The following is a 22,208-nucleotide window of genomic DNA, read 5'->3' as shown; positions in this document are numbered from 1 at the left end:
GGAAGCTGCAACATAGGAGGAAGCTGCAACATAGGAGGAAGCTGCAGCAGAGGTGCAACAGAGGAGGAAGCTGTAGCAGAGGTGCAACAGAGGAGGAAGCTACAGCAAAAGAGGTAGGAGGTAGCTATAGCTCTGATACCATGATAGAAATAATAGAAGATAAGAACAATATAATATAAGAAGCTTTATTGAAGTAAATAAACTTTAGCTTGAATACATTAACATGTTCCTCTCCTATTTATAGGATTAAGAGGGAGGATTTTCCTCAACAGAATAAATGATTTTCCTCAACAGAATAGATAAGATTTCCTCATATAGTGGGAAAATCTTATCTTCTATCAGACAAAACACAGACGAGGGAAGCTTAGCAGATGCTTGTGCCACAGGCAACTACGAATACGTGAACATCGCCACCCTTTTCAAGTTTGGCATGGGCCAAACTCCAGAGATCAACCTCGCCGGCCACTGTGACCCTCGGAACAACGGCTTCGCGCGCTTAAGCAGCGAAATCCAGTCCTACCAGGAGCGTGGAGTCAAGGTGATGCTCTCCATCGGAGGTGGCGGGTCTTATGGCCTGAGTTCCACCGAAGACGCCAAGGACGTGGCGTCATACCTCTGGCACAGTTTCTTGGGTGGTTCTGCTGCTCGCTACTCTCGACCCCTCGGGGATGCGGTTCTGGATGGCATAGACTTCAACATCGCCGGAGGGAGCACAGAACACTACGATGAACTTGCCGCTTTCCTCAAGGCCTACAACGAGCAGGAGGCCGGAACGAAGAAAGTTCACTTGAGTGCTGCTCCGCAGTGTCCTTTCCCGGATTACTGGCTTGGCAACGCACTCAGAACAGATCTCTTCGACTTCGTGTGGGTGCAGTTCTTCAACAACCCTTCGTGCCATTTCTCCCAGAACGCTATCAATCTTGCAAATGCGTTCAACAATTGGGTCATGTCCATCCCTGCGCAAAAGCTGTTCCTTGGGCTTCCTGCTGCTCCTGAGGCTGCTCCAAGTGGTGGCTACATTCCACCCCATGAGCTCATATCTCAAGTTCTTCCGATCCTAAAGGATTCCGACAAGTACGCAGGAATCATGCTGTGGAATAGATACCACGACAGAAACTCCGGCTACAGTTCTCAAGTCAAGTCCCACGTGTGTCCAGCGCGTCGGTTCTCCAACATCTTATCTATATGCCGGTGAAGTCTTCCAACTAAACCTGAACGGCGTAGATGTTCGGTGGTCGAAAACTCCGATCATCATGGGTCCCCCATCGTATCCGTGCGTGATACGTATGGTGTTTCGCTTGTATGTGGTCTTTTCAATAATATAATAAGGGGGTGGTTTTACGAATCCATATTTTCGATGTTCGAAAACAGTATATTTGCTGCCCCTTCCAAATTTGAAAAAGATAAAATAAATAAATAACTAAAAATATCCTCTTTTTTTTTTTTCTTTCGACAAATATATAACTCTCAACTTTCCCAATTATTTAAGCAAAAGATATAAATCCTCTTCCACACAAAAGACGAATCCATGATTGCTAGATTGCTGTCTACTGGTGCCGAAATGGCGACGAGAGAAGCTTAGCAGACGCTTGTGCTACCTGCAATTACAAGTTCGTCAACATTGTCTTCCTTGCCATGTTTGGTGACGCCAAACTCCCGTGATCAGGACACACCTCTGGAACAGTTTCTTGGGAGGTTAATCTTCTTCTCGGCTCCTCGGCGACGCAGTCTTGTGAGGTTCTTCTCCTGAATGGCGTCCACTTCGACATCGAAGGTCTACCTGAGCGCAGATCCACAGTTCCGACTACGTGTGGGTGCAGTTCTACTACACAGGCAATCTCGCAGATGCCCGGTAGCAGTGGGTTCTCCATCCCTGCATGGAAGGTGTTCCCTGGACTTCCTGCTGCTCCTCAGGCTGCTGGATGGAGCTCCATTCCACTAGTGATCTTACACGTGTCTTATCATCAAGAATTATAGCAAGTACCGAGGGATTATTAAAATTAAAAAAAAAAGGGAAGAATGGGAATTAGAATTAAAACTGAAACCGGCCATGAAGAAAGTTTCGAGTGAAGACAAACGACAGTATGAGACGGTAGTTTGCTATGGACATGGACCGGTTCCCAAAAGCCGAGCAGTCCAAGTCTTTATGAACCGGTCCATCGGTTCAGCCTTCAAGAACCGCGAGGATAACCGGCCCAAGAGAAACAACAAATTGAGGTGAGCTTTTACTATAAACCGAACGGTGCCGTCCGTCAGATGTTAAATGGACGGCGGATAGATCTCCAGAGTAAATCTGAGGAAATCGTTCCGGCCCCCTACCACGACCCACCCGATCCGTCCTCTCCCCCACCCCCCACCCCCCACACCTTTTTCTTCTTCCGCTCCTGCGATCGGTTATTTGATTTTGTGTATGATATCCAAATTTCTTTTCTGGAGTGGTATCCTATTCTAATTTCTTAGATTGTTGTATTGAACCATCAGTTTTGGTTTAAGCGCATGATGGCGGAGAGTTTCGGGAGATGGGAGTCAGATCCCTTGTTTTCTGCTGCCGAAGTGGTGCAAGATTCCGCCGATAGGTTTTTTCTCTCATTTTAAGCTCAATTATGCGGTCATTCTTGTTAGGCTTTGGAGAATTTGCTCTATTTCGAAAGAAATTGCAGCTTTCTAGTTTTGATTAGTCCCTATAAAATTTGCTTTCGGTTCTGAATATCCGAGAATGATCGTATCGTCAATGACGATTCTTTTTTAGAATTCTAATACTTTGTCCTGTTTTCTGTGATTTAATGGAGAAAATATTGTTCCTTTTAGTGATCTATACTGTCCCGACCATTAGGATGAGGGTTGAAGGTTGAAAATACTTTCTGGTAATTTTCCTCTCTAAATTCTTGCAAACACGACACAAGTATAATTATAGACCAAGATTGATTCTTCTTATGCACCGATTCTCACTTCCCTTCCCTCTGTGTTATGGTTATCGTTGTAACTGATGGTTGCTTAACTCATGGGGTAGCGCCTGGGTGATCAACAAGCCTTAGGACTACCTCATTGTACTAAATCCTTTATTCCCATTTATTTGCATATAATTAATACCTGATTTGCATATCTGAATACTTATGTTCTTACAGACACATATCTGATCGCTCTGCTACATTTCTTTGTGTATTGTTAGACACCCTTGAGCTGAGAATGATGTATTTCTGTGAAAAATGGATTTTGCAAACTAGCATATATATATATTTCCTCTGATAGTTTAAAGAAGTTCATTATCTTCTATTGTAGTTTGTGTTTCTGAAGATTATATTAAATTATATCCAATTATGAATGTAGCTAAATTTTCAGAAATTAGGGACTCATACTACATTTGTTGTATCATGGAAACAATTTTTCTACTTTTATTGTAGTTAATGCACAAGCGGTATGCATGCAGCTTCATTGTCCTGCAGCAGTACCTATCTACATGAACACATACCATTCTGTAATAAGGAGCTAATCCTAGTTTGAGTTGTGTCAGAGATACCGTTAGATTATGGGACTAGTAGCCTATTAATACAAGACATTTAAGCCTCTTTCGCATCACCTTGGCACTAAAAATAAAATTCCAGCAATAAAATCTCTGTTTGTCCGAATATTCAAAACAAATTTCTTGCTTAGCGAAAATGTTACACTATAACCAAAATATGATAGCGGAATGTTACATGAATTTTAGTTGCTATTGTTCTGCTTTTCCCTCAAATAATAAGATTGTGGTTCTTGAGTCACCATTTACTTCATAGTTCTCTCCTACTTGCAGCTACACACATAAAAAGGATCATTGATCTTTGTCTAAGTGTAATCACACATGTAATTCTCAATATTTTAGGTGAGTTAAGGATACTTTATCATAAATATGCAGGATGGAATCGGTATTCCGAATACTATCGCATGAACAGAAATCTGCTCAAGGGGATTCCTTGGATGCTAAACTTCTTAGTTCAATCGAGTATCATAAGAGGGATCTTGTTACTTGTCTTGAAACAGCCAGATGGCAGGTAAGGATAATTCAAGCTCATATGTAGTGCATTGAATTTCTTTCAGACTCCAGTATGGTTAAATGGATTGTTTTCTCTTTTTAATCCCCAGTTGGAGGACTTTGAGAGGGCAGTCACTTTAGCTGCATTATCTGATACATCAAATTCAAGGGAAAATGCAATTTCCAAATTCAGACAATTTATAAGAGCAATAAGGGAACAAATTAGTCAGGTTGAAAAAACTGTCAAAGATTCTGCAATGGAAGATTTCAACGGGACATCTCCATCTATGAACTTAAATGAGCATGATAGAGATGGGTTAGCATTATTTCTTTCAGGCGGTGATCTTAGGGAAAATCAGTTATATTATGATTCTAGTGGTAGCATTATGAAAAGGTTCCTTAATTCCACAACAAATGGTGATGAAATTGTTGAACTAAAAACTGAAGAAGTCTTGCCAACGAATGGTCTGAAATACCCAGATCATGGCTATGAGAAAGCTGGGCCACATCATTCCAGCAGAGTTACAGAAGCACCAGCTATTCTTGAGGACTCTTTTGGGGACAAAGGATGTCAAGAAGCATGCACCGCCTTTGGGTCTTTCAATATGAAATTTGGTGATTTTGCAGCAAATTCTTATGGAATTAATAGGACAAGGGGATCCTTATGGATGCTCTTGAGGAATTTTTGGCCTCCAAATAGGAATCAAATGAGTTTCACAAAGAGAAGGAAGGATGGAGAGGATCCAGATGACTTAATAGTGGATACTGAAAGAAATATTCCACACTCTATCATTGACGTACCTCCATCTGGACAGGTATACACTAATCCATCTTTAAAAATAGTGCATTTTGAACTATGAAAGGGTGCTGACACTTACACTTGCCATGTTTGTGTCAAAGATGGACACTTCAGCAGCTTCTTGGTACATTGCAGATATTTCAAGACATATTAGGGTTAATATATCATCTACACTTATTTTTGCTAATCTATGGTATATGCATGACATTCTGTTATTATCTAGAGATTTGGCATCTAGAAATATCAATACTGGCAATTTGGAATTTTCACTTAGTGTGAAATTGAATACCTCCTGTTGTTTCATTTTGTATGTGATTAAAAGTTTTTGTGAGTGACAGTTAATTATGTTAATGGTTATTATGATTATTTAAGTTACATATGATGATCATGGACTGCCTAAACTGCATAAAATATATCTTCATATCTCATGTCATAGCAATATAATAACAATTACCATTATTGACAGTCATTTCAGCATATGTCCTTTTTTTCTAGAACTTGAATTTTTAGCATATTTGTTTACAGATTTTGAAGTATGTATACAAACATTTTAATGAAATGCTTATAGGTGATGCTTTTTTAAATATTTAATTTCTGAGTTTGGTGACTGCAAATATTAATTGCATTAGCAATAAATTCCACTTTTGTTTGAGTTTTGGATAATTTGACCATTTATTGCTTGTGAGCTTGACAATAAGAGTTGTATACATTGATGCTCGCTAGACACGACACTAATGGAGCCTCATGCACTGGGTTCACTCATTTCTAATTCATATGATAATATTATGGTTTGATCTTTTTCTAATCGAGCTATGCTAAGATTAGTTAGTTTTACCCATTGTATGAAAATTAGATTGGAACTTATGGTAATCTTGTGAAAACTATAAATAATTTTGCAGTATCTATCAGAAATAAGTTTTAACTGTTGAATTTTTTTATGCCGTTGTTCCTCCTTGTTAGTGGTGCTTTGCACCCAAAAATAATATCAGACAACATTAATTCTACTTTCAGTTTTGTATACAGATTGAGAAAATAAACCTCAAACTGGTAGGAGCCTCGTATACTGGATTTGCTTTTTTCCTTTTAATTTTCTTGACCCAAAAGACAACTAATCACTTCCATACTTATCTCTCTTTGGTAGAAATAAAAAAACATTCGAATGACAAATCAGAAACATGGTTCTGCTTGATCATAATTTTGCCTTATATTGCATTAAAGAAGTTCTATGAAGGAACTAATTTCATGGTTCGCGTTTCCCTTTGGTTGGATAATTTCAACAGATGGAGTACCATCTCCACCTACATTGAGAAGGAAAGAGAAGAGAAAATAACATATTGAACTGTTCATTATCATAATATGACAAAAACACCTTGTTTTTATCAAAAATTACATTTTGATCCATAATTTCCAGATCTGATCAACTAAAACACACTCTTACTTCCATTTATCAATAGAATATGTTCGTGGAATATTCTCAATTTGTTGGGTATCGCTTATTCATATATCCATTAGAAAAATCTTCTAGTTTCTGAATTGCTCATAGTCCTCATCCTCTGCTTTGTTCCACATTTAAATGTGACCTTAGTTTCTTAATCTCCTTATCGTACCATTTTTCTCCTCCACATTTGGTTCTCTTTTTCTCTTTCCAAAATCAACATTCTGGCAGAAGCAATTTTTCTGCATCTGTAATGCAGTTTGTACCTTATCATGCGAGGTGTTGCATAAATTTAGAAACATTTATATTGCACAAATTTGGATTAAGGTCTTTTTTCTTAGTATTGTGATAACAAAGGCTTCTTAATATAATCAATTCAAACCTTCTCAGAGAATAATATGAGAAATAGGCTTGAAAATTCCACTTTTGTGATTTTTTTCCTGATACCAATTTTATGTTAGAAATAAACAAAATACACAATACAAAGGAAGATATCTTTATTTCTAAAAATTGTTTGCTTGAAATGTATTTGTTTTTTGTACAAAAACAAAGTTGCATTTTTCTGTTCTACTATCTGGTCATAGACTCACTACAACTACAGGCTATAGTATTATGTTAATGTATCCATTTTGTTATGCCTTTTAAATAGCCCTAAATGTATCATTGCAGCACGTGGTTTTTCCCTTTTGCTATCATGGGAACTATTATGGTAAAAGTGACGTGGCTAGCCCGTCGGCACCTTATGTGGTTGATCCGCCAATACTCTATGCCATCATTATTGCTGTTTGCTTAGCAAGGGCCTCGTCGCCATGTGTCCAAACTATTGGTCGACATGTAGTCGAGCTAAACAGACAAAATAACACGATAACAAGCAATGACAGGTCTAATCGGTGTAACAAACAAATACAGTAGCCTGGGATTAGCAAGGGTGGTTATGATCAGTTCTTGCTAAATGGATTGTGTAACACCAACCCCCTCCCCACCCCCTTCCCCTCCCTAAGCACCCATCATAAAAGAGGTCACACAGGTACGCCCAAGACATGCTGAGCAAATTGAGTTCGACCTGTCATTAACGGTCATCGCGCACCCGCAACAACTTCGTTCAACGAACCGTTCGTCGCTTTTGCATGCTTGTACAGATACATGGCAGCATATTTTGCCTTAGTTTTGTGTGTTTTTACTTGAAAAATGTAAGCAACGATAGTTCGCAGCGCTGCAGTGCGACCACTCGCCGCGTCGGGCCAAACTTCCCCAAAATGGCTTCGTTTTCGCGTGCTACGGCCTGCTTTTTGCAGATCGCAGCCTCACACGAAACGTCAGCCATCTCAGTACCCTGGAACCTCCCGGGTGGCACCATGGGGGATGGGGCTTCGGGGTAGTGTCGGGCGTTGAACAATCTTCGTAAGTTCGCACGTTAACTTGACGGGAACTTGTCTTTGCGCCCGACATCCGGTTAGTAGTTGTTTATGGACTTGCAACCATTCGTTCAACATTCTAAAGTCTTTGCTTTCTCCTTCCTCTCTTTTCTCTCTTACACTCAAGGTGTCTGTTGAATTGCTTGTAAATCTTCCCTCTTCGCGAGATGTCGGGACTTGTCCGTCGCTCGTTTTCAAACTAATCAACTTTCTGTTTTACAGGTCCTTCGGGACTTGTACGAGGTTGCAACTAGGCTGACCCTTTGCAGACGTATATGTTGTAAGGGCGCCTCATGACTTAGGCAATCTCAGCTAAGTCTGAGGAGTTGGCGTAAGGGTGTTTCACGACTTAGGAAACTCCAGTTAAGTCAGTGACTTTGTCGTAAGGGTGTCATATGATTTAGACAATTCTAGCTAAGTTTGTGACATTGTGGTATTAGAACGGGCAAGCAATTCGAGCAAGCAGCGAAGAAATTTTGCAATCTCGCAATGGCAAAGCATCGTGGCGAATCGAGCAAAATGGGGCAAGCCGAACCATTGGCCCAAGCAGTCGCAGGTGAGTTGCAAGTGCAAACTCGCTCTCAGGAGAAACGTGGCAATGAATATGATGAGCGAGAAGTTGGCTACTCTCCGCGAGCGGAGGAGGCGCAATCTGGTGCCAACCGGGAAAAAGAGTCACAAGAAGAGACTCACAACGGCGGAAACCTGCCTAGATGTTCTTAAAGTGAGCTTGGAGGAACTCTACTAAGGCCAAAGAAGTCTTCTTGGGGTAGAGAGCTCGCAAGAAGAAGTAGAATATCTAATTGACAAGGTCGAGTCCCTAGTCGATTGATTGACGGAAGACACCAAAGACTCCGTGCAACATCTGCACGAAGTCGTGGCGGAACTCACTTTCAGAGTGAGCGCTCATAAGGGCACTAAATGCGAGAGGGAGCAACACCCGTGTTGCACCACCACAAAACTTGAGGGCACCTAAGCCTCATTGCTATGGAGGTGCTAGGAACACAAAGGAGTTCAAGAAATTTTTTTTTGACATGGAATAGTACTTTTGATTATGAAGATACCAAAGTTTCAATAGCAACCATGTATCTGAATGAGGATGCAAAACTTTGGTAGCGAACCCGTTGGGAGGAGATCCAACAAGGTGGTATCGAGTGGACACATGGGAGGACTTGAAGCGGGGGTTGAAAACTCAGTTCCTACCCGAGAACACAAAGTTCGTCACAAGGAGGAAGCTGAGACAACTCCGCTAAAGTACTTTCATTCGGGACTACGTGAAGCAATTTTCCGCACTAATGTTGGACATACAGGACATGTCTGAAAAGCAAGGTATGTCATACCGAAGCGTACCGCCCGTAACGGGCGGTACGTACCGGTCCGACAGGTTACCGGTACGCGGACCACCCGGTACCGCTATAGTGCTACAGTACTATACTATAGCACTGCTACAGTATGAAAAGGTATAAAATTGTTCGGTACACTAGGGTGTACCGCTCGGTACGCTCTGATGCCCGGTACATCGGTACCGTACCGTACCGAGCCCGGGTCGAAATGCCGGTACGGTACGGTACGACGAACCTTGCTGAAAAGGATAAGCTGTTTAGCTTCCTCGATGACCTGAAGCTATGGGTACAACAAGAACTGCATCGAAGGAATGTCACCGATTTGATCGGGGCAATTGCGGCCACGGAAAGGCTCACTGATTTTGTTTCGTCGGAGGACTCGGGGAAAAAGAAATAATCTTCAGGAAATTGCCCATCGAAATATTCTCGAGGGAAGGAGTTCGGGGGCAGACAAAGAAAGAAGAATTCCCACAAAGGGCCAAGCTCAAAAGACAAGGCCCCAAAACTTGGTGGATGCACATGGTGAGGGAGTGCTTATAGAAACAAGCACTCAATGCCTTAACAGCTTCAATCCACCCTCCTAAATCGGACAAGGGCAAGACCGTCGCTCTTAGATCGAGTAGTTCAGAATCCAGCAGCGACGACGAGGAGTCGCAAGGACCTTAAATTGAAGCAATGCGTTTGTTGAATGCATTGCGGGGGTCAAGTGAGGGAGAACATGAAGTCAAAGCCACAGAAAGCAGGGAATAGCGAGCTAATGTACGTGGACATCAAGCTCAATGGCCAAACAACCCGTGCAATGGTGGACACGGGCGCTACTCACAACTTTATTGTCGATCGAGAAGCAAAGCGACTTAGGTTGATCTTGGAGAAGAATCCAAGTCGAATGAAGGCGGTGAACTTGGAGGCCAAGCAAATCTCCGGGCTAGCAAAGGGAATCCCCATCAAGATCGGAACATAGAGTGAGTGCACAAACATGATGGCGGTGCCACTAGACGACTTCCAAGTGATTCTTGGAATGAAGTTCATGCACGCAGCGAAGTTGGTGCCAATGTTGTTCCTAAACTCCATATGTTTAATGGGAGGCGACGACCCCTGCGTGGTTCCCGTCTCTCGGAGAGGAACCAAGGAACCTTAATAGATATCGACATTACAGTTGAAGAAAGGGGTACGAAAAGGAGAATTAACCTTCGTGGCTACTGTGAAGCTAGAGCCACTCAACGAGAAGGCCATTCATGAGCCTGTTGTGGTGGCGAGCGTTCTGAAGGAGTGGGCTCAGCATACGATCGATTATTAGACCTTTCTTGACCCATTTGGATTCTCTTGCTTGCCAAAGGAAGGAGCACATGTAGCACGTGCCCCTATTGACCCTCTATGCTTCGTCATGTTACAGACTTAGCTGGTTTTGCCTAAGTCGTGCGGTATCCTTGCTATCTGTTCGCAAAAGGTCAACCTCCTTGAAACCTCTTATAGTCCCTTAAGGACCTGCAAAAGAGGTTAGAAGAAACTCAGAATCCCACAAGCAGTCATTTCAGGAAACACTTGATAGACAATACAAATTACAAACATAGACTTTGCAAGCTCTAAACGGTCGTGCGACAAAGGGTCCAAGGTGGTTCGTCGTGGCCAAAAGTCCCCACAAGTGCTCACATGACACTTTTGTGGAACAAGGCAATAAACTAGCCCTAGACATTACCCCAAAGGCTTATCCAGCCATATGCTACCCTGGTAGTTCTTGGGTGCTATGCTGGTTGACACTCCACACCACTCTGTGCAGCTAGTAAACCTCCAAAATGCCTACCTAGATGACCTATTTCTGGGCAGTTTTGCTTTTGCATGATGATTGCACACAACTTACGTTTATAAGCCTGAAACGGCTATAAAGGCCAACTAAATTGTGTGCAAAGTATGAACAAAATCGAAAGACACGGACATACATGAACATTACATCAAACACCTTGTTTATAGCTTTGTTTGTGATATTCTCCTCTTATCTTAGTACTTGGAGTTTTCCTCTGTATTCTTCACCTCCTCGACCCTTTTCACGACCAAGCGCTCTCCCTCCAATGAGAGCAAGGAATCGATGACTCCATGAAAGTCTCGCCTCTGTGGTACCATATCGTTATCATACCCGTGGCCCTACTATCTGTCACCTCGCATTTATGTCCTTTTCTTTGCGATTGGTAGATCTGCTTCTGCGACATTGTGGCACTCTTCCGAGTCACCTCTATTCTAATCGACGCTTGGTTTTGGGTAGCTAAGTTCCTCTTGGACTCATCGCTTTCTCACCCCTTTCGACCACCTGCTTCAACACCTCTGTGTTCTCCGAACAATTCCTCTTGGTCAATGGAAAGATAGACTGCAACTCTCATACATGGCCTCTACCATCATATTACAGGGCTCACATCAATTCCATTCTCTTTTGTGTCCTTGGTAACAACATTCGCTTACTCGACCTAGTTTTTTGACTTGTTGGGCTCTCTTAAGCGAATATGAGCTTTGGAGCAGCCTAATTCTCTAGTCGCTCCGATCATACCTCTGTAAAATCAAGTTTTCCCTATGGAACTCATTAGTACTTACGCTCAGAATTCCCCCTCATTGGTACATAACCCCCATATGCTGATAACCAAGGCTTTTATTCGATGTAAAATTCGATACACACACGGAAGACCCGCCTCAATGGTGCCTTGACATTTACTCCTTGAATCAATAGCTTTTCTTGTCGTCGTGTTATTCACCGAAGTGGAGCTTCCAATAGCTCTCGACCCTACCTCCCCCATCGTGTTGTCCATTGAAGTGGAGCTCCCAGTGCCTTCATTTGGTGCTACCTGGGGTCACTCCCCCACTTGATCTCGTAATGCGTCCACTAATGCATTACCTCATGCAAGATCATGTGATGACTCCTCGTCGCTCACTCGGTCCATTGTGGAGTTGTTGTCTTGAGGTATCTCTTCTCAACATGTGCGATCCATTGCACATGATTTTCTCTGGAGAGAACCGAGACTTATCTGTCCTAGATATATGTCCTATTGAAACAACTTTTCTCTTCTTATCCTTCTCTTTGGAAGTTTTGGAGACCACTATCCCCTTAGACTACTCCGCCTTGTTGAACAAACTATGCACTGTTCTAGCCCGCGAATGCACTTGATAGATTACGACTCTTCGCTAATATAATCCCGCTGCACCCCTCAAGGCCTAGCAACATGTTGAATTAGCTGCACACTTCAGCCTCCTATAGACGTATCCTTCCCATGTCGAGGAGAAATGCTCTATAGCGTCGAGGTTTGGTCGCCTTGGGATGGCCACAGAGAGTCCATCGTCCGCATACAAGCACTTGCATGAGTATCGAATTCGAGTTAGTAATTTCCCTCCCCTCTATGAGCTTTACACAACTCTTTCGGTCGTCGAGCAACCCATCCCTCCTTGCGCGGGCTCATCCTTTGCCAAGTGCCTCGCTTGTCTTGAGCATTGCCAAGTTTAGTTGCCAACGTCGAGCTGTAGCTCAAACTCAGTCATCCCAACCTCTGTACACTATATGTTCTTCCTAATTCGCTTGTCCTCGTGGTGCCTCTCGCGCAAAGGGTTGGCCATTCCTCTGAATGCTAATCTCAGATGCTCGCTCCTCTAAGCAACTCCTTTCCCTATGTCTCAACGCTTGTTTCCCTCAAATGGTTGCGCATGCTGGCTGCCATCAACGGAGCCCCACTATGTCACAGACTTACTAGAATTGCCTAAGTAGTGAGGCACCCTTGCGGTAAAGACGCAAACTTAGCTTGAGTTGCCTAAGTCGCGAAGCACCTTCGCACCAACTTCTCGGACTTAGCTAGGATTGCCTAAGTCGTGGCGCGCCCTTACGATATGCGTCCGCAAAGGGTCAGCCAATTTGCAACCTTACTCAGGTCCCAAGGATCGGTAAAAGAGAAAGTTGATTAGTTCGAAAACGAGCCACGGACAAGTCCCGACGTCTCGCGGAAAGGGAAGCTTTACAAACAATTCAGCAAGCACCTTGCGTGCATAAGAGAAAAGAGGGGAAGGAGGAAAACAAGGACTTTAGAAGGTAGAATGAACAGTTGCAAGTCCACAAACAACTGCTCACTAGGTGTTGGGCGCGAAGGCAAGTTCCCATCAAGTTAACGTGCGAACTTATGAAGATTTTTCAATGCCGACAATATACCGAAGCCCCATCCAGCCCTATGCCACCCAGGGGGGTTCCAAGGTGCTGAGATGGCTGACGTTTTAGTGTGTAGCTACGGCTTGCAGAAAACAAGCCATGACACGCAAAAACGGAGCCATTTTGGGGCATTTCGGCTCGACGTGGCGAGCAATCGCATTGCAGCTTTGCAACATGTTCGAACATGTATTTTTACAAGCAAAAACACACAAAACCAAGGCAAAACAGGCTGCCATGTCTCTGTACAAGAATGCAAAAGCGACGAATGATTCGTTGAACGAAGTTGTTGCGAGTGCGCGACGACCGTTCGTGATATTCTCCCCCACTTAAACTGTCGACGCCCTCATCGACGCTTGTTGGTAGTTGTTGATGACTGCTTCTTGTCGTAGAGCGTCTTTGGGCTCCCAACTGGCTTCGGTTCGAGGAAACTTTCGCCACTTCACCAAGTACTCGGTCTGCTCAGCTCCATTGGGTAGCTTTATCTTGCAATCCGCTAAAATGGTTTCAACCGCTTTTCATAGGAGGCTCTGGTGGGGGGGTAGTCGAGTTGGAACACTTTGGGAAGCATCTTGCGGATCTGAATGGTAGGCTTTCAAGTTGCTGGCATGAAAAACATTGTGAATTTTGAGCCATGTCGGCAGCTGCAACTTGTAGGAGACGTTACCCACCCTACTGATAATTGGGAAGGGCCCTTCATACTTGCACACCAATCCTTATGTACTTTGTTCCTAAAGAATTAGAGTGATGCTGGTTGAAGCTTTACCAATACCAAATCGCCGACTTTGAACTCCTGCGGTCGCCTTCCTAAGTCTGCCCGCTTCTTCATCTTTTTGGCTGCCTTCTCCAAGTAAGCCCGTGCGATATCTGCATTTCGTGCTATTCTTTTGTAAAGTGATATGCTGACGGACTACTCACAGTATATCCAATAGCTAAGGTGTGAGGAGTTGACGGTTGTTGTCTTGTAATGATCTTGAAGGGGCTCTTGTTGGACGCAAAGTTCTGCTGCAAGTTGTAGGAGAATTGGGTTATGTCTAACAGCTTCACCCAATCTCGTTGGTTGGCACTCACGTAGTGCCGAAGATATTGCTCAAGGAGCGAGTTTATCCTTTCAGTTTGGTCATCCGTCTGGGGGTGGAGGCTTGTGGGGAAGTATAACTTAGACCCCAACAATTTGAATAGCTCGGTCCAGAATTGTCCCAAGAACCGAGTGTCCCTCCTGCATGAGTACTCCTCCAATAGCTAAGTCTGAAGCATCTGTATGGACTTCGAAGGGCTTCCTATAGTTCGACAATTTGAGCACCGGTTCTTCCAATACAGCATCCTTCAGATCTTGGAATGCAGTTTCACATTTATCAGACTACCTCCAAGGCTGCTCCTTCTTCAGGAACTCCGTCAGTGGACTTGCATGCTTCGAATACCCCGCTATGAAGCGCTGATAATAGTTAACAAAACCAAGGAAGGATCTCAGCTCTGGTACCTTCTTTGGAGTTCGCCATTTCGCAACAGCTTGCACTTTGATTTGCCCATCCGAATGGAGCCATCACCGATTCGATGCCCTAAGAATAAGATCTCCGTTTGCGCAAAATAGCACTTCTCCCTTTTCACGAACAAAGTGTTCTCCCTGAGAACCTTGAAAATTGTCTGAAGATGCTCGACATGCTCCTCGAGCGTTTGGTTGTAGACGACGATATTGTCCAAGTAGACGACCACAAACTTATCCAAATACTCTTTGAATAGTTGGTTCATAAGAGTGTAGAACGTGGCCGGAGCATTAGTTAAGACGAAAGGCATCACCAAGAACTCAAACGCTTCATACCTAGTCACGTAGGTAGTCTTCGCTTTGTCGCCTTTAGCAATACCCTGACCGGTGGTCAAGTTTGGAGAAATACTTGGCTTTACCCAATTGGTCGAACAAGTTCGCGATGAGCGAAATGGGATACTTGTTCTTCATTGTCACTTTGTTGAGGGCTCGATAATCGACGCATAATCGGAGGCTCCCATCTTGTTTCTTTTGGAAGAGAACTGGAACTCCGAATGGTGCTTTGGAACTACGAATGAGACCATTGCTTAGTACTTCATCTAACTGCTTTCTGAGCTCTGCCAACTTTGGAGGGGGCATATGGTATGGTGGTCTAGCTGGAGGCTTCACTCCTAGCTCCAGCTTAATATGATGATTAATGCCTCTGCGTGGCGGTAGAGTCTTCAGCAACTCGAGTGGCATAACGTTTATGAACTCCTTCAAAATGTTAGCCACCACAACAGGTTCATGAATGACCTCCTTGTCGAGTGGCTCTAGCTTCATAGCAGCCACAAATGTTAATTCGTCTTTTCGTACCCCTTTCTTCAATTATAATGTCGATATCTGTTGGGGTTCCCTGGTTTCTTTCCGAGAGACGGGAGCCACACAGGGGTCGTCACCTCCCATCATACATAGGGAGTTTGGGAACGGTATTGGCACCAACTTTGCTGCGTGTATAAACTCCATTCCAAGAATCACTTGGAAGTAATCCAGTGGCACCGCTATTATGTTTGTGCTCCTGCTCCATGTTCCGATCTTGATGGGAACTCCCTTTGCCAACCCAGAGATTCGCTTGGCCTCCAAGTTCACCGCCTTCATTCGACTTTGGTTCTTCCCCAAGATCAGCCCAAGTCGCTTTGCTTCTCGGTCGACAATAAAGTTGTGGGTAGCGCCCGTGTCCACCATTGCACGGGTCGTTTGGCCACTGAGTTTAATGTCTACGTACATCAGCTCGCTGCTTCCTGCTTTTTGTGGCCTTGCCTTATGTTCTCCACCACTTGACCCTGCATAGCGTTCAACAAACACATTGCTCCCATCCGGGGTCCTTGCGACTCCTCATCATCGTTGCTGGATTCTGAACTACTCAAACTAAGAGCGACAGCCTTGTCCTTGTCCGATTTGGGGGGATGGATAGAAGTTGTCAAGGCATTGAGTGTTTGTTTCTATGGGCACTCTCTCACCATGTACGACCCTTCGCACAAGAAGTATCCACCAGGTTTTGGAGCCTTGCCCTTTGAGCTTGGCCCTTTGTAGGAACTCTTCTTCCTTTGTTCGCCCTCGAGCTCATTCCCTCGATAATATTTTGGAGGGCGATTTCCTGAAGATTGTTTCTTTTTTCCTGGGTCCTTAGAGGAAACAAAGTCGGTGAGCCTTTCTGCGACAGCAATTGCCCCAATCATATCGGTGACATTCCTTCAATGCAGTTATTGTTGAGCCCATGGCTTCAAACCATCGAGGAAGTTGAACAACTTATCCTTCTCGGACATATCCTGTATGTCCAACATTAGTATAGAAAATTGCTTCACGTAGTCTCGAATGAAAGTGCTTTGGCGGAGTTGTCTTAGTTTCCTCCTTACGACGAATTCTGTGTTCTCAGGTAGAAACTGAGTTCTCAACTCTCGCTTTAAGTCCTCCCATATGTCCACCCGACACCGACCTTATTGGATCTCCTCCTAATGGGTTCGTCACCAAAGTTTTACATCCCCATTTAAATACATGGTTGTTATCGAAACTTTGGTTTCTTCAAAATCAGGCCTCGTAGCTCGAAAGTATTGTTTCATGTCGAACAGAAAATTCTTGAGCTCTTTAGCATCTTTGGCACCTCCATAACAATGCGGCGCGGGTGCTCTCAAGTTTTATGGCGACGTAATGCGGGTGTTGCTTCATCTCGCATTCAATGCCCTTGTGAGCATGGTCACCCTGGAAGTGAGTTCCACTACGACTTCGTTCAAATGTTGTACGAAGTTTTTGGTGTCGTCTAACAGTCGGTCGACTAGGGCCTCAACCTTGTCGATCCGGGATTCAACTTCCTCTTGCGAGCTCTCTACCCCAAGAAGCCTTCGTTGGCCATGGTAGAGTTCCTCCAAGCTCGCTTCAAGAACATCCAAGCGGGTTTCCGCTGTTGTGAGTCTCTCCTTGTGGCTCTTTTTCTCGGTTGACGCTCCAGATTGCGCCTCCTCCACTCACGAAGAGTAGCTAATTTCTTGCTCATCATATTCGCTATCGCGCTCCTCCTGAGTGGCTCCAACAGCATAAGAGCAAGTATACACTTGCAGCCCACCTGCGGCTGCTTGGGGCAAGGGTCTGGCTTACTCCGTCTTGTTTGATTCGCTTCGATGCTTTGCCATGGCGAGATTGCGAAGTTCCTTCGCTGCTTACTCAAATTGTTTGCCCGCTCTGATACCATAATGTCACGGACTTATCTAGAATTGCCTAAGCTGTGAGGCACCCTTGCGGCAAAGATGCGAACTTAGCTTAAGTTGCCTAAGTCGCGAAGCACCCTCGCGCCAACTTCTTGGACTTAGCTGGGATTGCCTAAGTCGTGACGCTCCTTTACGATATGCGTCCGCAAAGGGTCAGCCAATTTGCAACCTCACTCAGGTCCCGAAGGACCTGTAAAAGAAAAAGTTGATTAGTTCGAAAACGAGTGACAGACAAGTCCCGACGTCTCGCGGAAAGGGAAGTTTTACAAGCAATTCAGCGAGCACCTTGCATGCATAAGAGAAAAGAAGGAAAGGAGGAAAACAAGGACTTTAGAAGGTGGAACGAACAGTTGTAAGTCCACAAACAACCACTCATCGGGTGTCGGAAGCGAAGGTAAGTTCCTGTCAAGTTAACGTACGAACTTGTGAAGATGCCCGACAATATACCGAAGCCCCATCCAGCCCTATGCCACCCGGGGGTTCCAGGGTGTTGAGATAGTGGATATTTTGGTGTGTAGCTGCGGCTTACAGAAGACAAGAGAAAACAGAGCCATTTTGGGGCATTCCGGCCCGGCGCGACGAGCGGTCTCACTACAGCGTTGCAACCTGTTTGAACATGCATTTTTACAAGCAAAAACACACAAAACCAAGGCAAAATAGGTTGCCATGTCTCTGTACAAGCATGCAAAAGCAATGAACGGTTCGTTGAACGAAGTTGTTGCGAGTGTGCGACGACCGTTCGTGACAGCTAGGTCCCCCACGTTTATATGTCAAGTGTTTCCAAGTGTGGTTATCCCACTTTGATACAATTTGTTACAGACTTAGCTGGTTTTTCTTAAGTCGTGTGCTCTTACGTGTGTCCGTCCGCAAAGGGTTAGCTTATTTGAAACCTTTTATGGTCGTTTAAGGACTTGCAAAAGAGAAAGCAAGTTAGAGGAAGCGTTTAACTCGAGATCTCACGAGCAGTCATTTCAGCAAACATTTGATAGGCAATGAAAATTACAAACATAGACTTTGTAAGCTCTGAATGATCGCACGACAAAGGGTCCAAGGTGGTTTGCTGCGACCAAAAGTCTTCATAAGTCCCCACATGGCATTGTTGTGGAACAAGGCAGCGAACTAGCCCTAGGCATTACCTCAAAGGCCCATCCAGCTATATGCCACCCGAGTAGCTCCTAGGTACTGTGTTGGCTGACACTCCGTACCACTCTACAAAGCTAAAAAGACCCCAAAATGGTTGCTTATATGGCCTGTTTCTAGGCAATTTTGCCTTTGCGTGACGACTACACACAACCTGCATTTACAAGCTTGAAACGGCTACAAAAACCAACCAAAATTGGGCTACCAAATCTATTGCAAGCCTTTTACATGTTGTGCAAAGCATGAACAAAATCGAAAGACACGGACATACATGAATATTACATCAAACAACCTATTTATAGTTTTGTTTGTGACAGTCACGCTTGGCCTCTCCGGCCCTTAGCGCCATCGCACGCAACCCTTTTGGCCCATTGTGCATCGTCGCACTTGGCCTCTTCGGCCCCTCACATCACCACACGTGGCCTTGTCGACCCTTTGTGTGTCGCCGTGCCTGGCCTCTTCAGCCCCTTGCACCACCACACGCACTCATGTTGGCCCTATGTACATCGCCACGCTTAGCCTCTCTGGCTCCTTGCATCATCGCATGTGGCCCTATTGGCCCTCAATGCGTTGTCGAGCCTGGCCTTTCTGACCCCTAGCGCCATCGCATGCGGCCATGTTGATCCTTTGTGTGTCGTCATGCCTGGCCTCTTTGGCCCTTGATGCCATAGTATGTAACTTTATCGACCCTTTGTGTGCCGTCGCGCTTGGCCACTTTGGCCCCTAGCGCCACTGCACCCAGCCTCTTAGCCCTTTGTGCACCATCGTGCTCGGCTTCACTAGCCCTTTGTGTGCCACCACCCTTGGCCTCATTGATCCATTGTGCGTTTACACTGTACTACCATACCTAGTCGTGCTGTCTTACCATGCCACCACACCTGGTTGTATCATCCCCATACACCACCATGCCAAGTCAAGAACATACCGAGTTGGAGTACGTCGCTAGCATGCTACACTAGTACTACTAAGTTGGATGTGCCAAGTCGGACATACCGAGTCGGGCAGCTCGAATTGGACATACCGAGTCGGATAGCTCGAGTTAGATATTTTATTGTCTCTTACACAAACAACATGTATCAACCAAACTATACTTTCCGACCAGTTATTTGTGGTACTCCTCCATGGCTGGTCCGTGAGCACTCTAAACCATCATTATCGTCGTTTGCTCAGCAAGGGCCTCCTCGCCATGTGTCCAAACTATTGGTTGACACGTGGCTGAGCTAAACAAGCGGAACAACCCAAGATCAATCAATAGTAGTTCCCCAGTGTAACAAATTGATACAATAGCCCGGGATCAGCAAGGGTAGTTATGATTAGTTCTCGCTAAACGGATTGCATAATACCACCCAAACACCCATTGTAAAAGAGGTTGCATAGGTTGCCCAAGACACACTGAACAAATTGAGTCCAACTTGTCTTAGTTGACCAACTGAATTACTGGCTTAAGCATCGGAGAGGCATGGTCGGGAATGCCCCTGACTTAGTTTTGCGGTATTGGGATGTCCGACTTAGTGAGTTCCACCTTGGGACCGGTTCGAAGAAAAATTAGATTGGATCCAGAGTTAGCTTCTATCTCAAACAGCCAATCTACCCTAATAGGAACTAGCATTTTATCCAATTAGTGATGTAATACGTCACACATCCTGTTTTTTATTTTATAATATAAAAGAGCATGCATTTGCACAAACAAAGTTTGAGTCAATTTCACCATTGTTTATTTCAGTGGAGGTTTTTTCTTAATTAAAATTTTGAAATAAACTTTGTAAATGACTTGATGGGGTGGTTACAGGTACCAAAACATGAGGGAATGATAAGCGCTTTGCATCTTCATGGTTTAATAGGTTCTACTTGGAGGAGACTTCAAAGATCTTTGTATTTTATTGTTTACCATCAACGACCAGTTCAGTTGGCATCAGCAGTACTGATTGCCTTGGCAATTTTAGGTCAGTACAGTTTATTGAGCATTGTTCTCAATGTTGCTAGTCTTTGCCTCATATACTTCAGCTTCAGCTTTGAAATCAGTTGATCAGCTGGTAATTTTCATGTTAATTTGATTGCTCAATGTTGTCCTGGATATGCCAATTGGATGCTTTATTCCCAAAGAACGGGTGCAAATCATTTTATGATCTCTTAAGTTTAGTGGCCTCTCACCTTTACTTTTTTTTTATTGCAAGCTTTCATCTGTCTCTAGACAAAGTTTATGGATCAACCATGGACATGAGACTGATATCATAAATCTTTGTGAAGCATGACTACTGATTAGATAAACTTACCTTCAACTAAATGACCTATCGGTAGCTTTTTTGAATTTGCATTGATATTATCATGGTGAAGAAGGCATTAGGGGCATTTAGAAAACTTTGTTTATTTTCCTTTTAATACGTAGGCAGTTGCATGCTTGTGATTTGGTGGCTAGAGAATCAAAACTTGTGCATTATTCTTCCAATAAATTATTTGCATGCAAATATTTTTTTTCGCTGTAATTAGTATTGTGAAAATTGGAAGGAAGATGTGTTTTGAATTAATGGAAGAGAAATGAACAATAGTGCTTTAAAAGCAAGTGACACGTTGAACTAAGAGTCAAATCCACTTCAACTTATTTGCTCAATGACTTATAGCCTGTTCAACCTGATCTACTGACAGTACAGGTTGGTTTTCTGCCAAGAAAGCTTGACCTTGCAAGTGGTCTGGTCACCTTCAGGTCAAGCATGACGTGACTTGACCTTCCAAACACCCTTAATGGCTCATGTCGATTCCCGTTGCTTTCTTTTTTTATTTTTTCTGTCTCTGTACGTGTGTGTGTGTGTTTGACATTAGAGTAAAATTATTTGTTTGGCAAATGATTGTTGCATAAAAAGGCCTCGGATAAATGTTAACATCCACAAAATCTTCCTTTCAAAGTTTTGTTTTATATTCTTGTATGAATCTCCTGCCCATGAAGCTCTATCCATCCAAAATAATTTCCATTTTCTAACATGCCCTGTTTTTCTTTTCCAGCTTTTTTATCGTTCTGCATCATATGATGTGTGCGCTTACTACGCTCGTCTATCCTTTTTCTCCTATATCTGGGAAATTGATCATGTAATTCCTCCTCTCCTCTTCTATAACCCCTCTAATGTATTAAAATGGGCATCCAGCATTTTTCTGGCAGTGGCAACTAACTCATGTTTGGACATCTGATAAGATTACAGGCACAAGAAATAGTTGTTCATAAGTTGATGAACAAGCATGAGTTTGACGATGGATCGTGCTGGTCTTTGACTCAGTGTTCACTGCAGTGCATCAAATCAAGAGAATTCTGATGAAGCCAGAAAGATGCAATGCTGATGTTGCTGATATTTCTACCTATTATGTGCAGTTTTAGCAGCAGCCAGGAAAATGGGAAGGTTGTCTTTTGAAAGCTTGCTTGTTATTTAGTATCAGAGATTAATTCTTTTTAACCTCATTCAATATTTCGAGTGCAGTTTATTGCCACAGGAGCACTACTTTTTGACGAAATACCAGTGATCAGAGTTGGTTCAAGTTAACCCAAATCAAATCTCTGGCTTTGGCCATTTGCTTGTGCCCTATTATATGGATGATTGCACGAGTCGGTTGTCTAAATAAGAACGAAATTGAATGTGCAAACTAACTTAGTTGGTAGAAATTTTGACAGGTTATTGGAAGAGACTAAAC

At 43.7% G+C, this 22,208-nt stretch overlaps 2 protein-coding genes across 6 annotated transcripts; both read left to right on the top strand.

Annotated features, from left to right (window-relative positions):
- The first annotated feature begins 339 nt into the window (after positions 1 to 339).
- Positions 340 to 1,349, top strand: LOC135599015 (hevamine-A-like). The gene has a single exon (XM_065093643.1). The coding sequence runs from the start codon at positions 431 to 433 to the stop codon at positions 1,193 to 1,195; it is 765 nt and encodes a 254-aa protein (XP_064949715.1). The 5' UTR covers positions 340 to 430; the 3' UTR covers positions 1,196 to 1,349.
- A 992-nt stretch (positions 1,350 to 2,341) lies between these two features.
- On the top strand, positions 2,342 to 22,071 carry LOC135582567 (uncharacterized). 5 transcript variants are annotated; one of them, XR_010481791.1, is made up of 6 exons: positions 2,342 to 2,576; positions 3,893 to 4,028; positions 4,120 to 4,824; positions 20,323 to 20,476; positions 21,531 to 21,614; positions 21,725 to 22,071. XR_010481791.1 is itself a non-coding variant. In XM_065093641.1 (5 exons), exons 1-5 carry the CDS (start codon positions 2,497 to 2,499, stop codon positions 21,554 to 21,556), a joined length of 1,101 nt encoding a protein of 366 aa, XP_064949713.1. In that variant the 5' UTR covers positions 2,342 to 2,496; the 3' UTR covers positions 21,557 to 22,071. The 5 variants fall into 5 exon arrangements, 2 of the variants coding, with proteins under 2 accessions (XP_064949713.1, XP_064949714.1); XR_010481789.1 differs by having other exon boundaries at positions 21,718 to 22,071; XR_010481790.1 differs by having other exon boundaries at positions 21,531 to 21,919; positions 21,998 to 22,071.
- The last annotated feature ends 137 nt before the right edge of the window (positions 22,072 to 22,208 follow it).

The sequence above is a fragment of the Musa acuminata genome, chromosome BXJ2-1 (genome assembly GCF_036884655.1).
Source record: "Musa acuminata AAA Group cultivar baxijiao chromosome BXJ2-1, Cavendish_Baxijiao_AAA, whole genome shotgun sequence".
Lineage (NCBI taxonomy): Eukaryota > Viridiplantae > Streptophyta > Magnoliopsida > Zingiberales > Musaceae > Musa > Musa acuminata.
The sequence above is the reverse complement of the archived record's forward strand: the minus strand, read 5'-3'. Positions and strand labels throughout refer to the sequence as shown.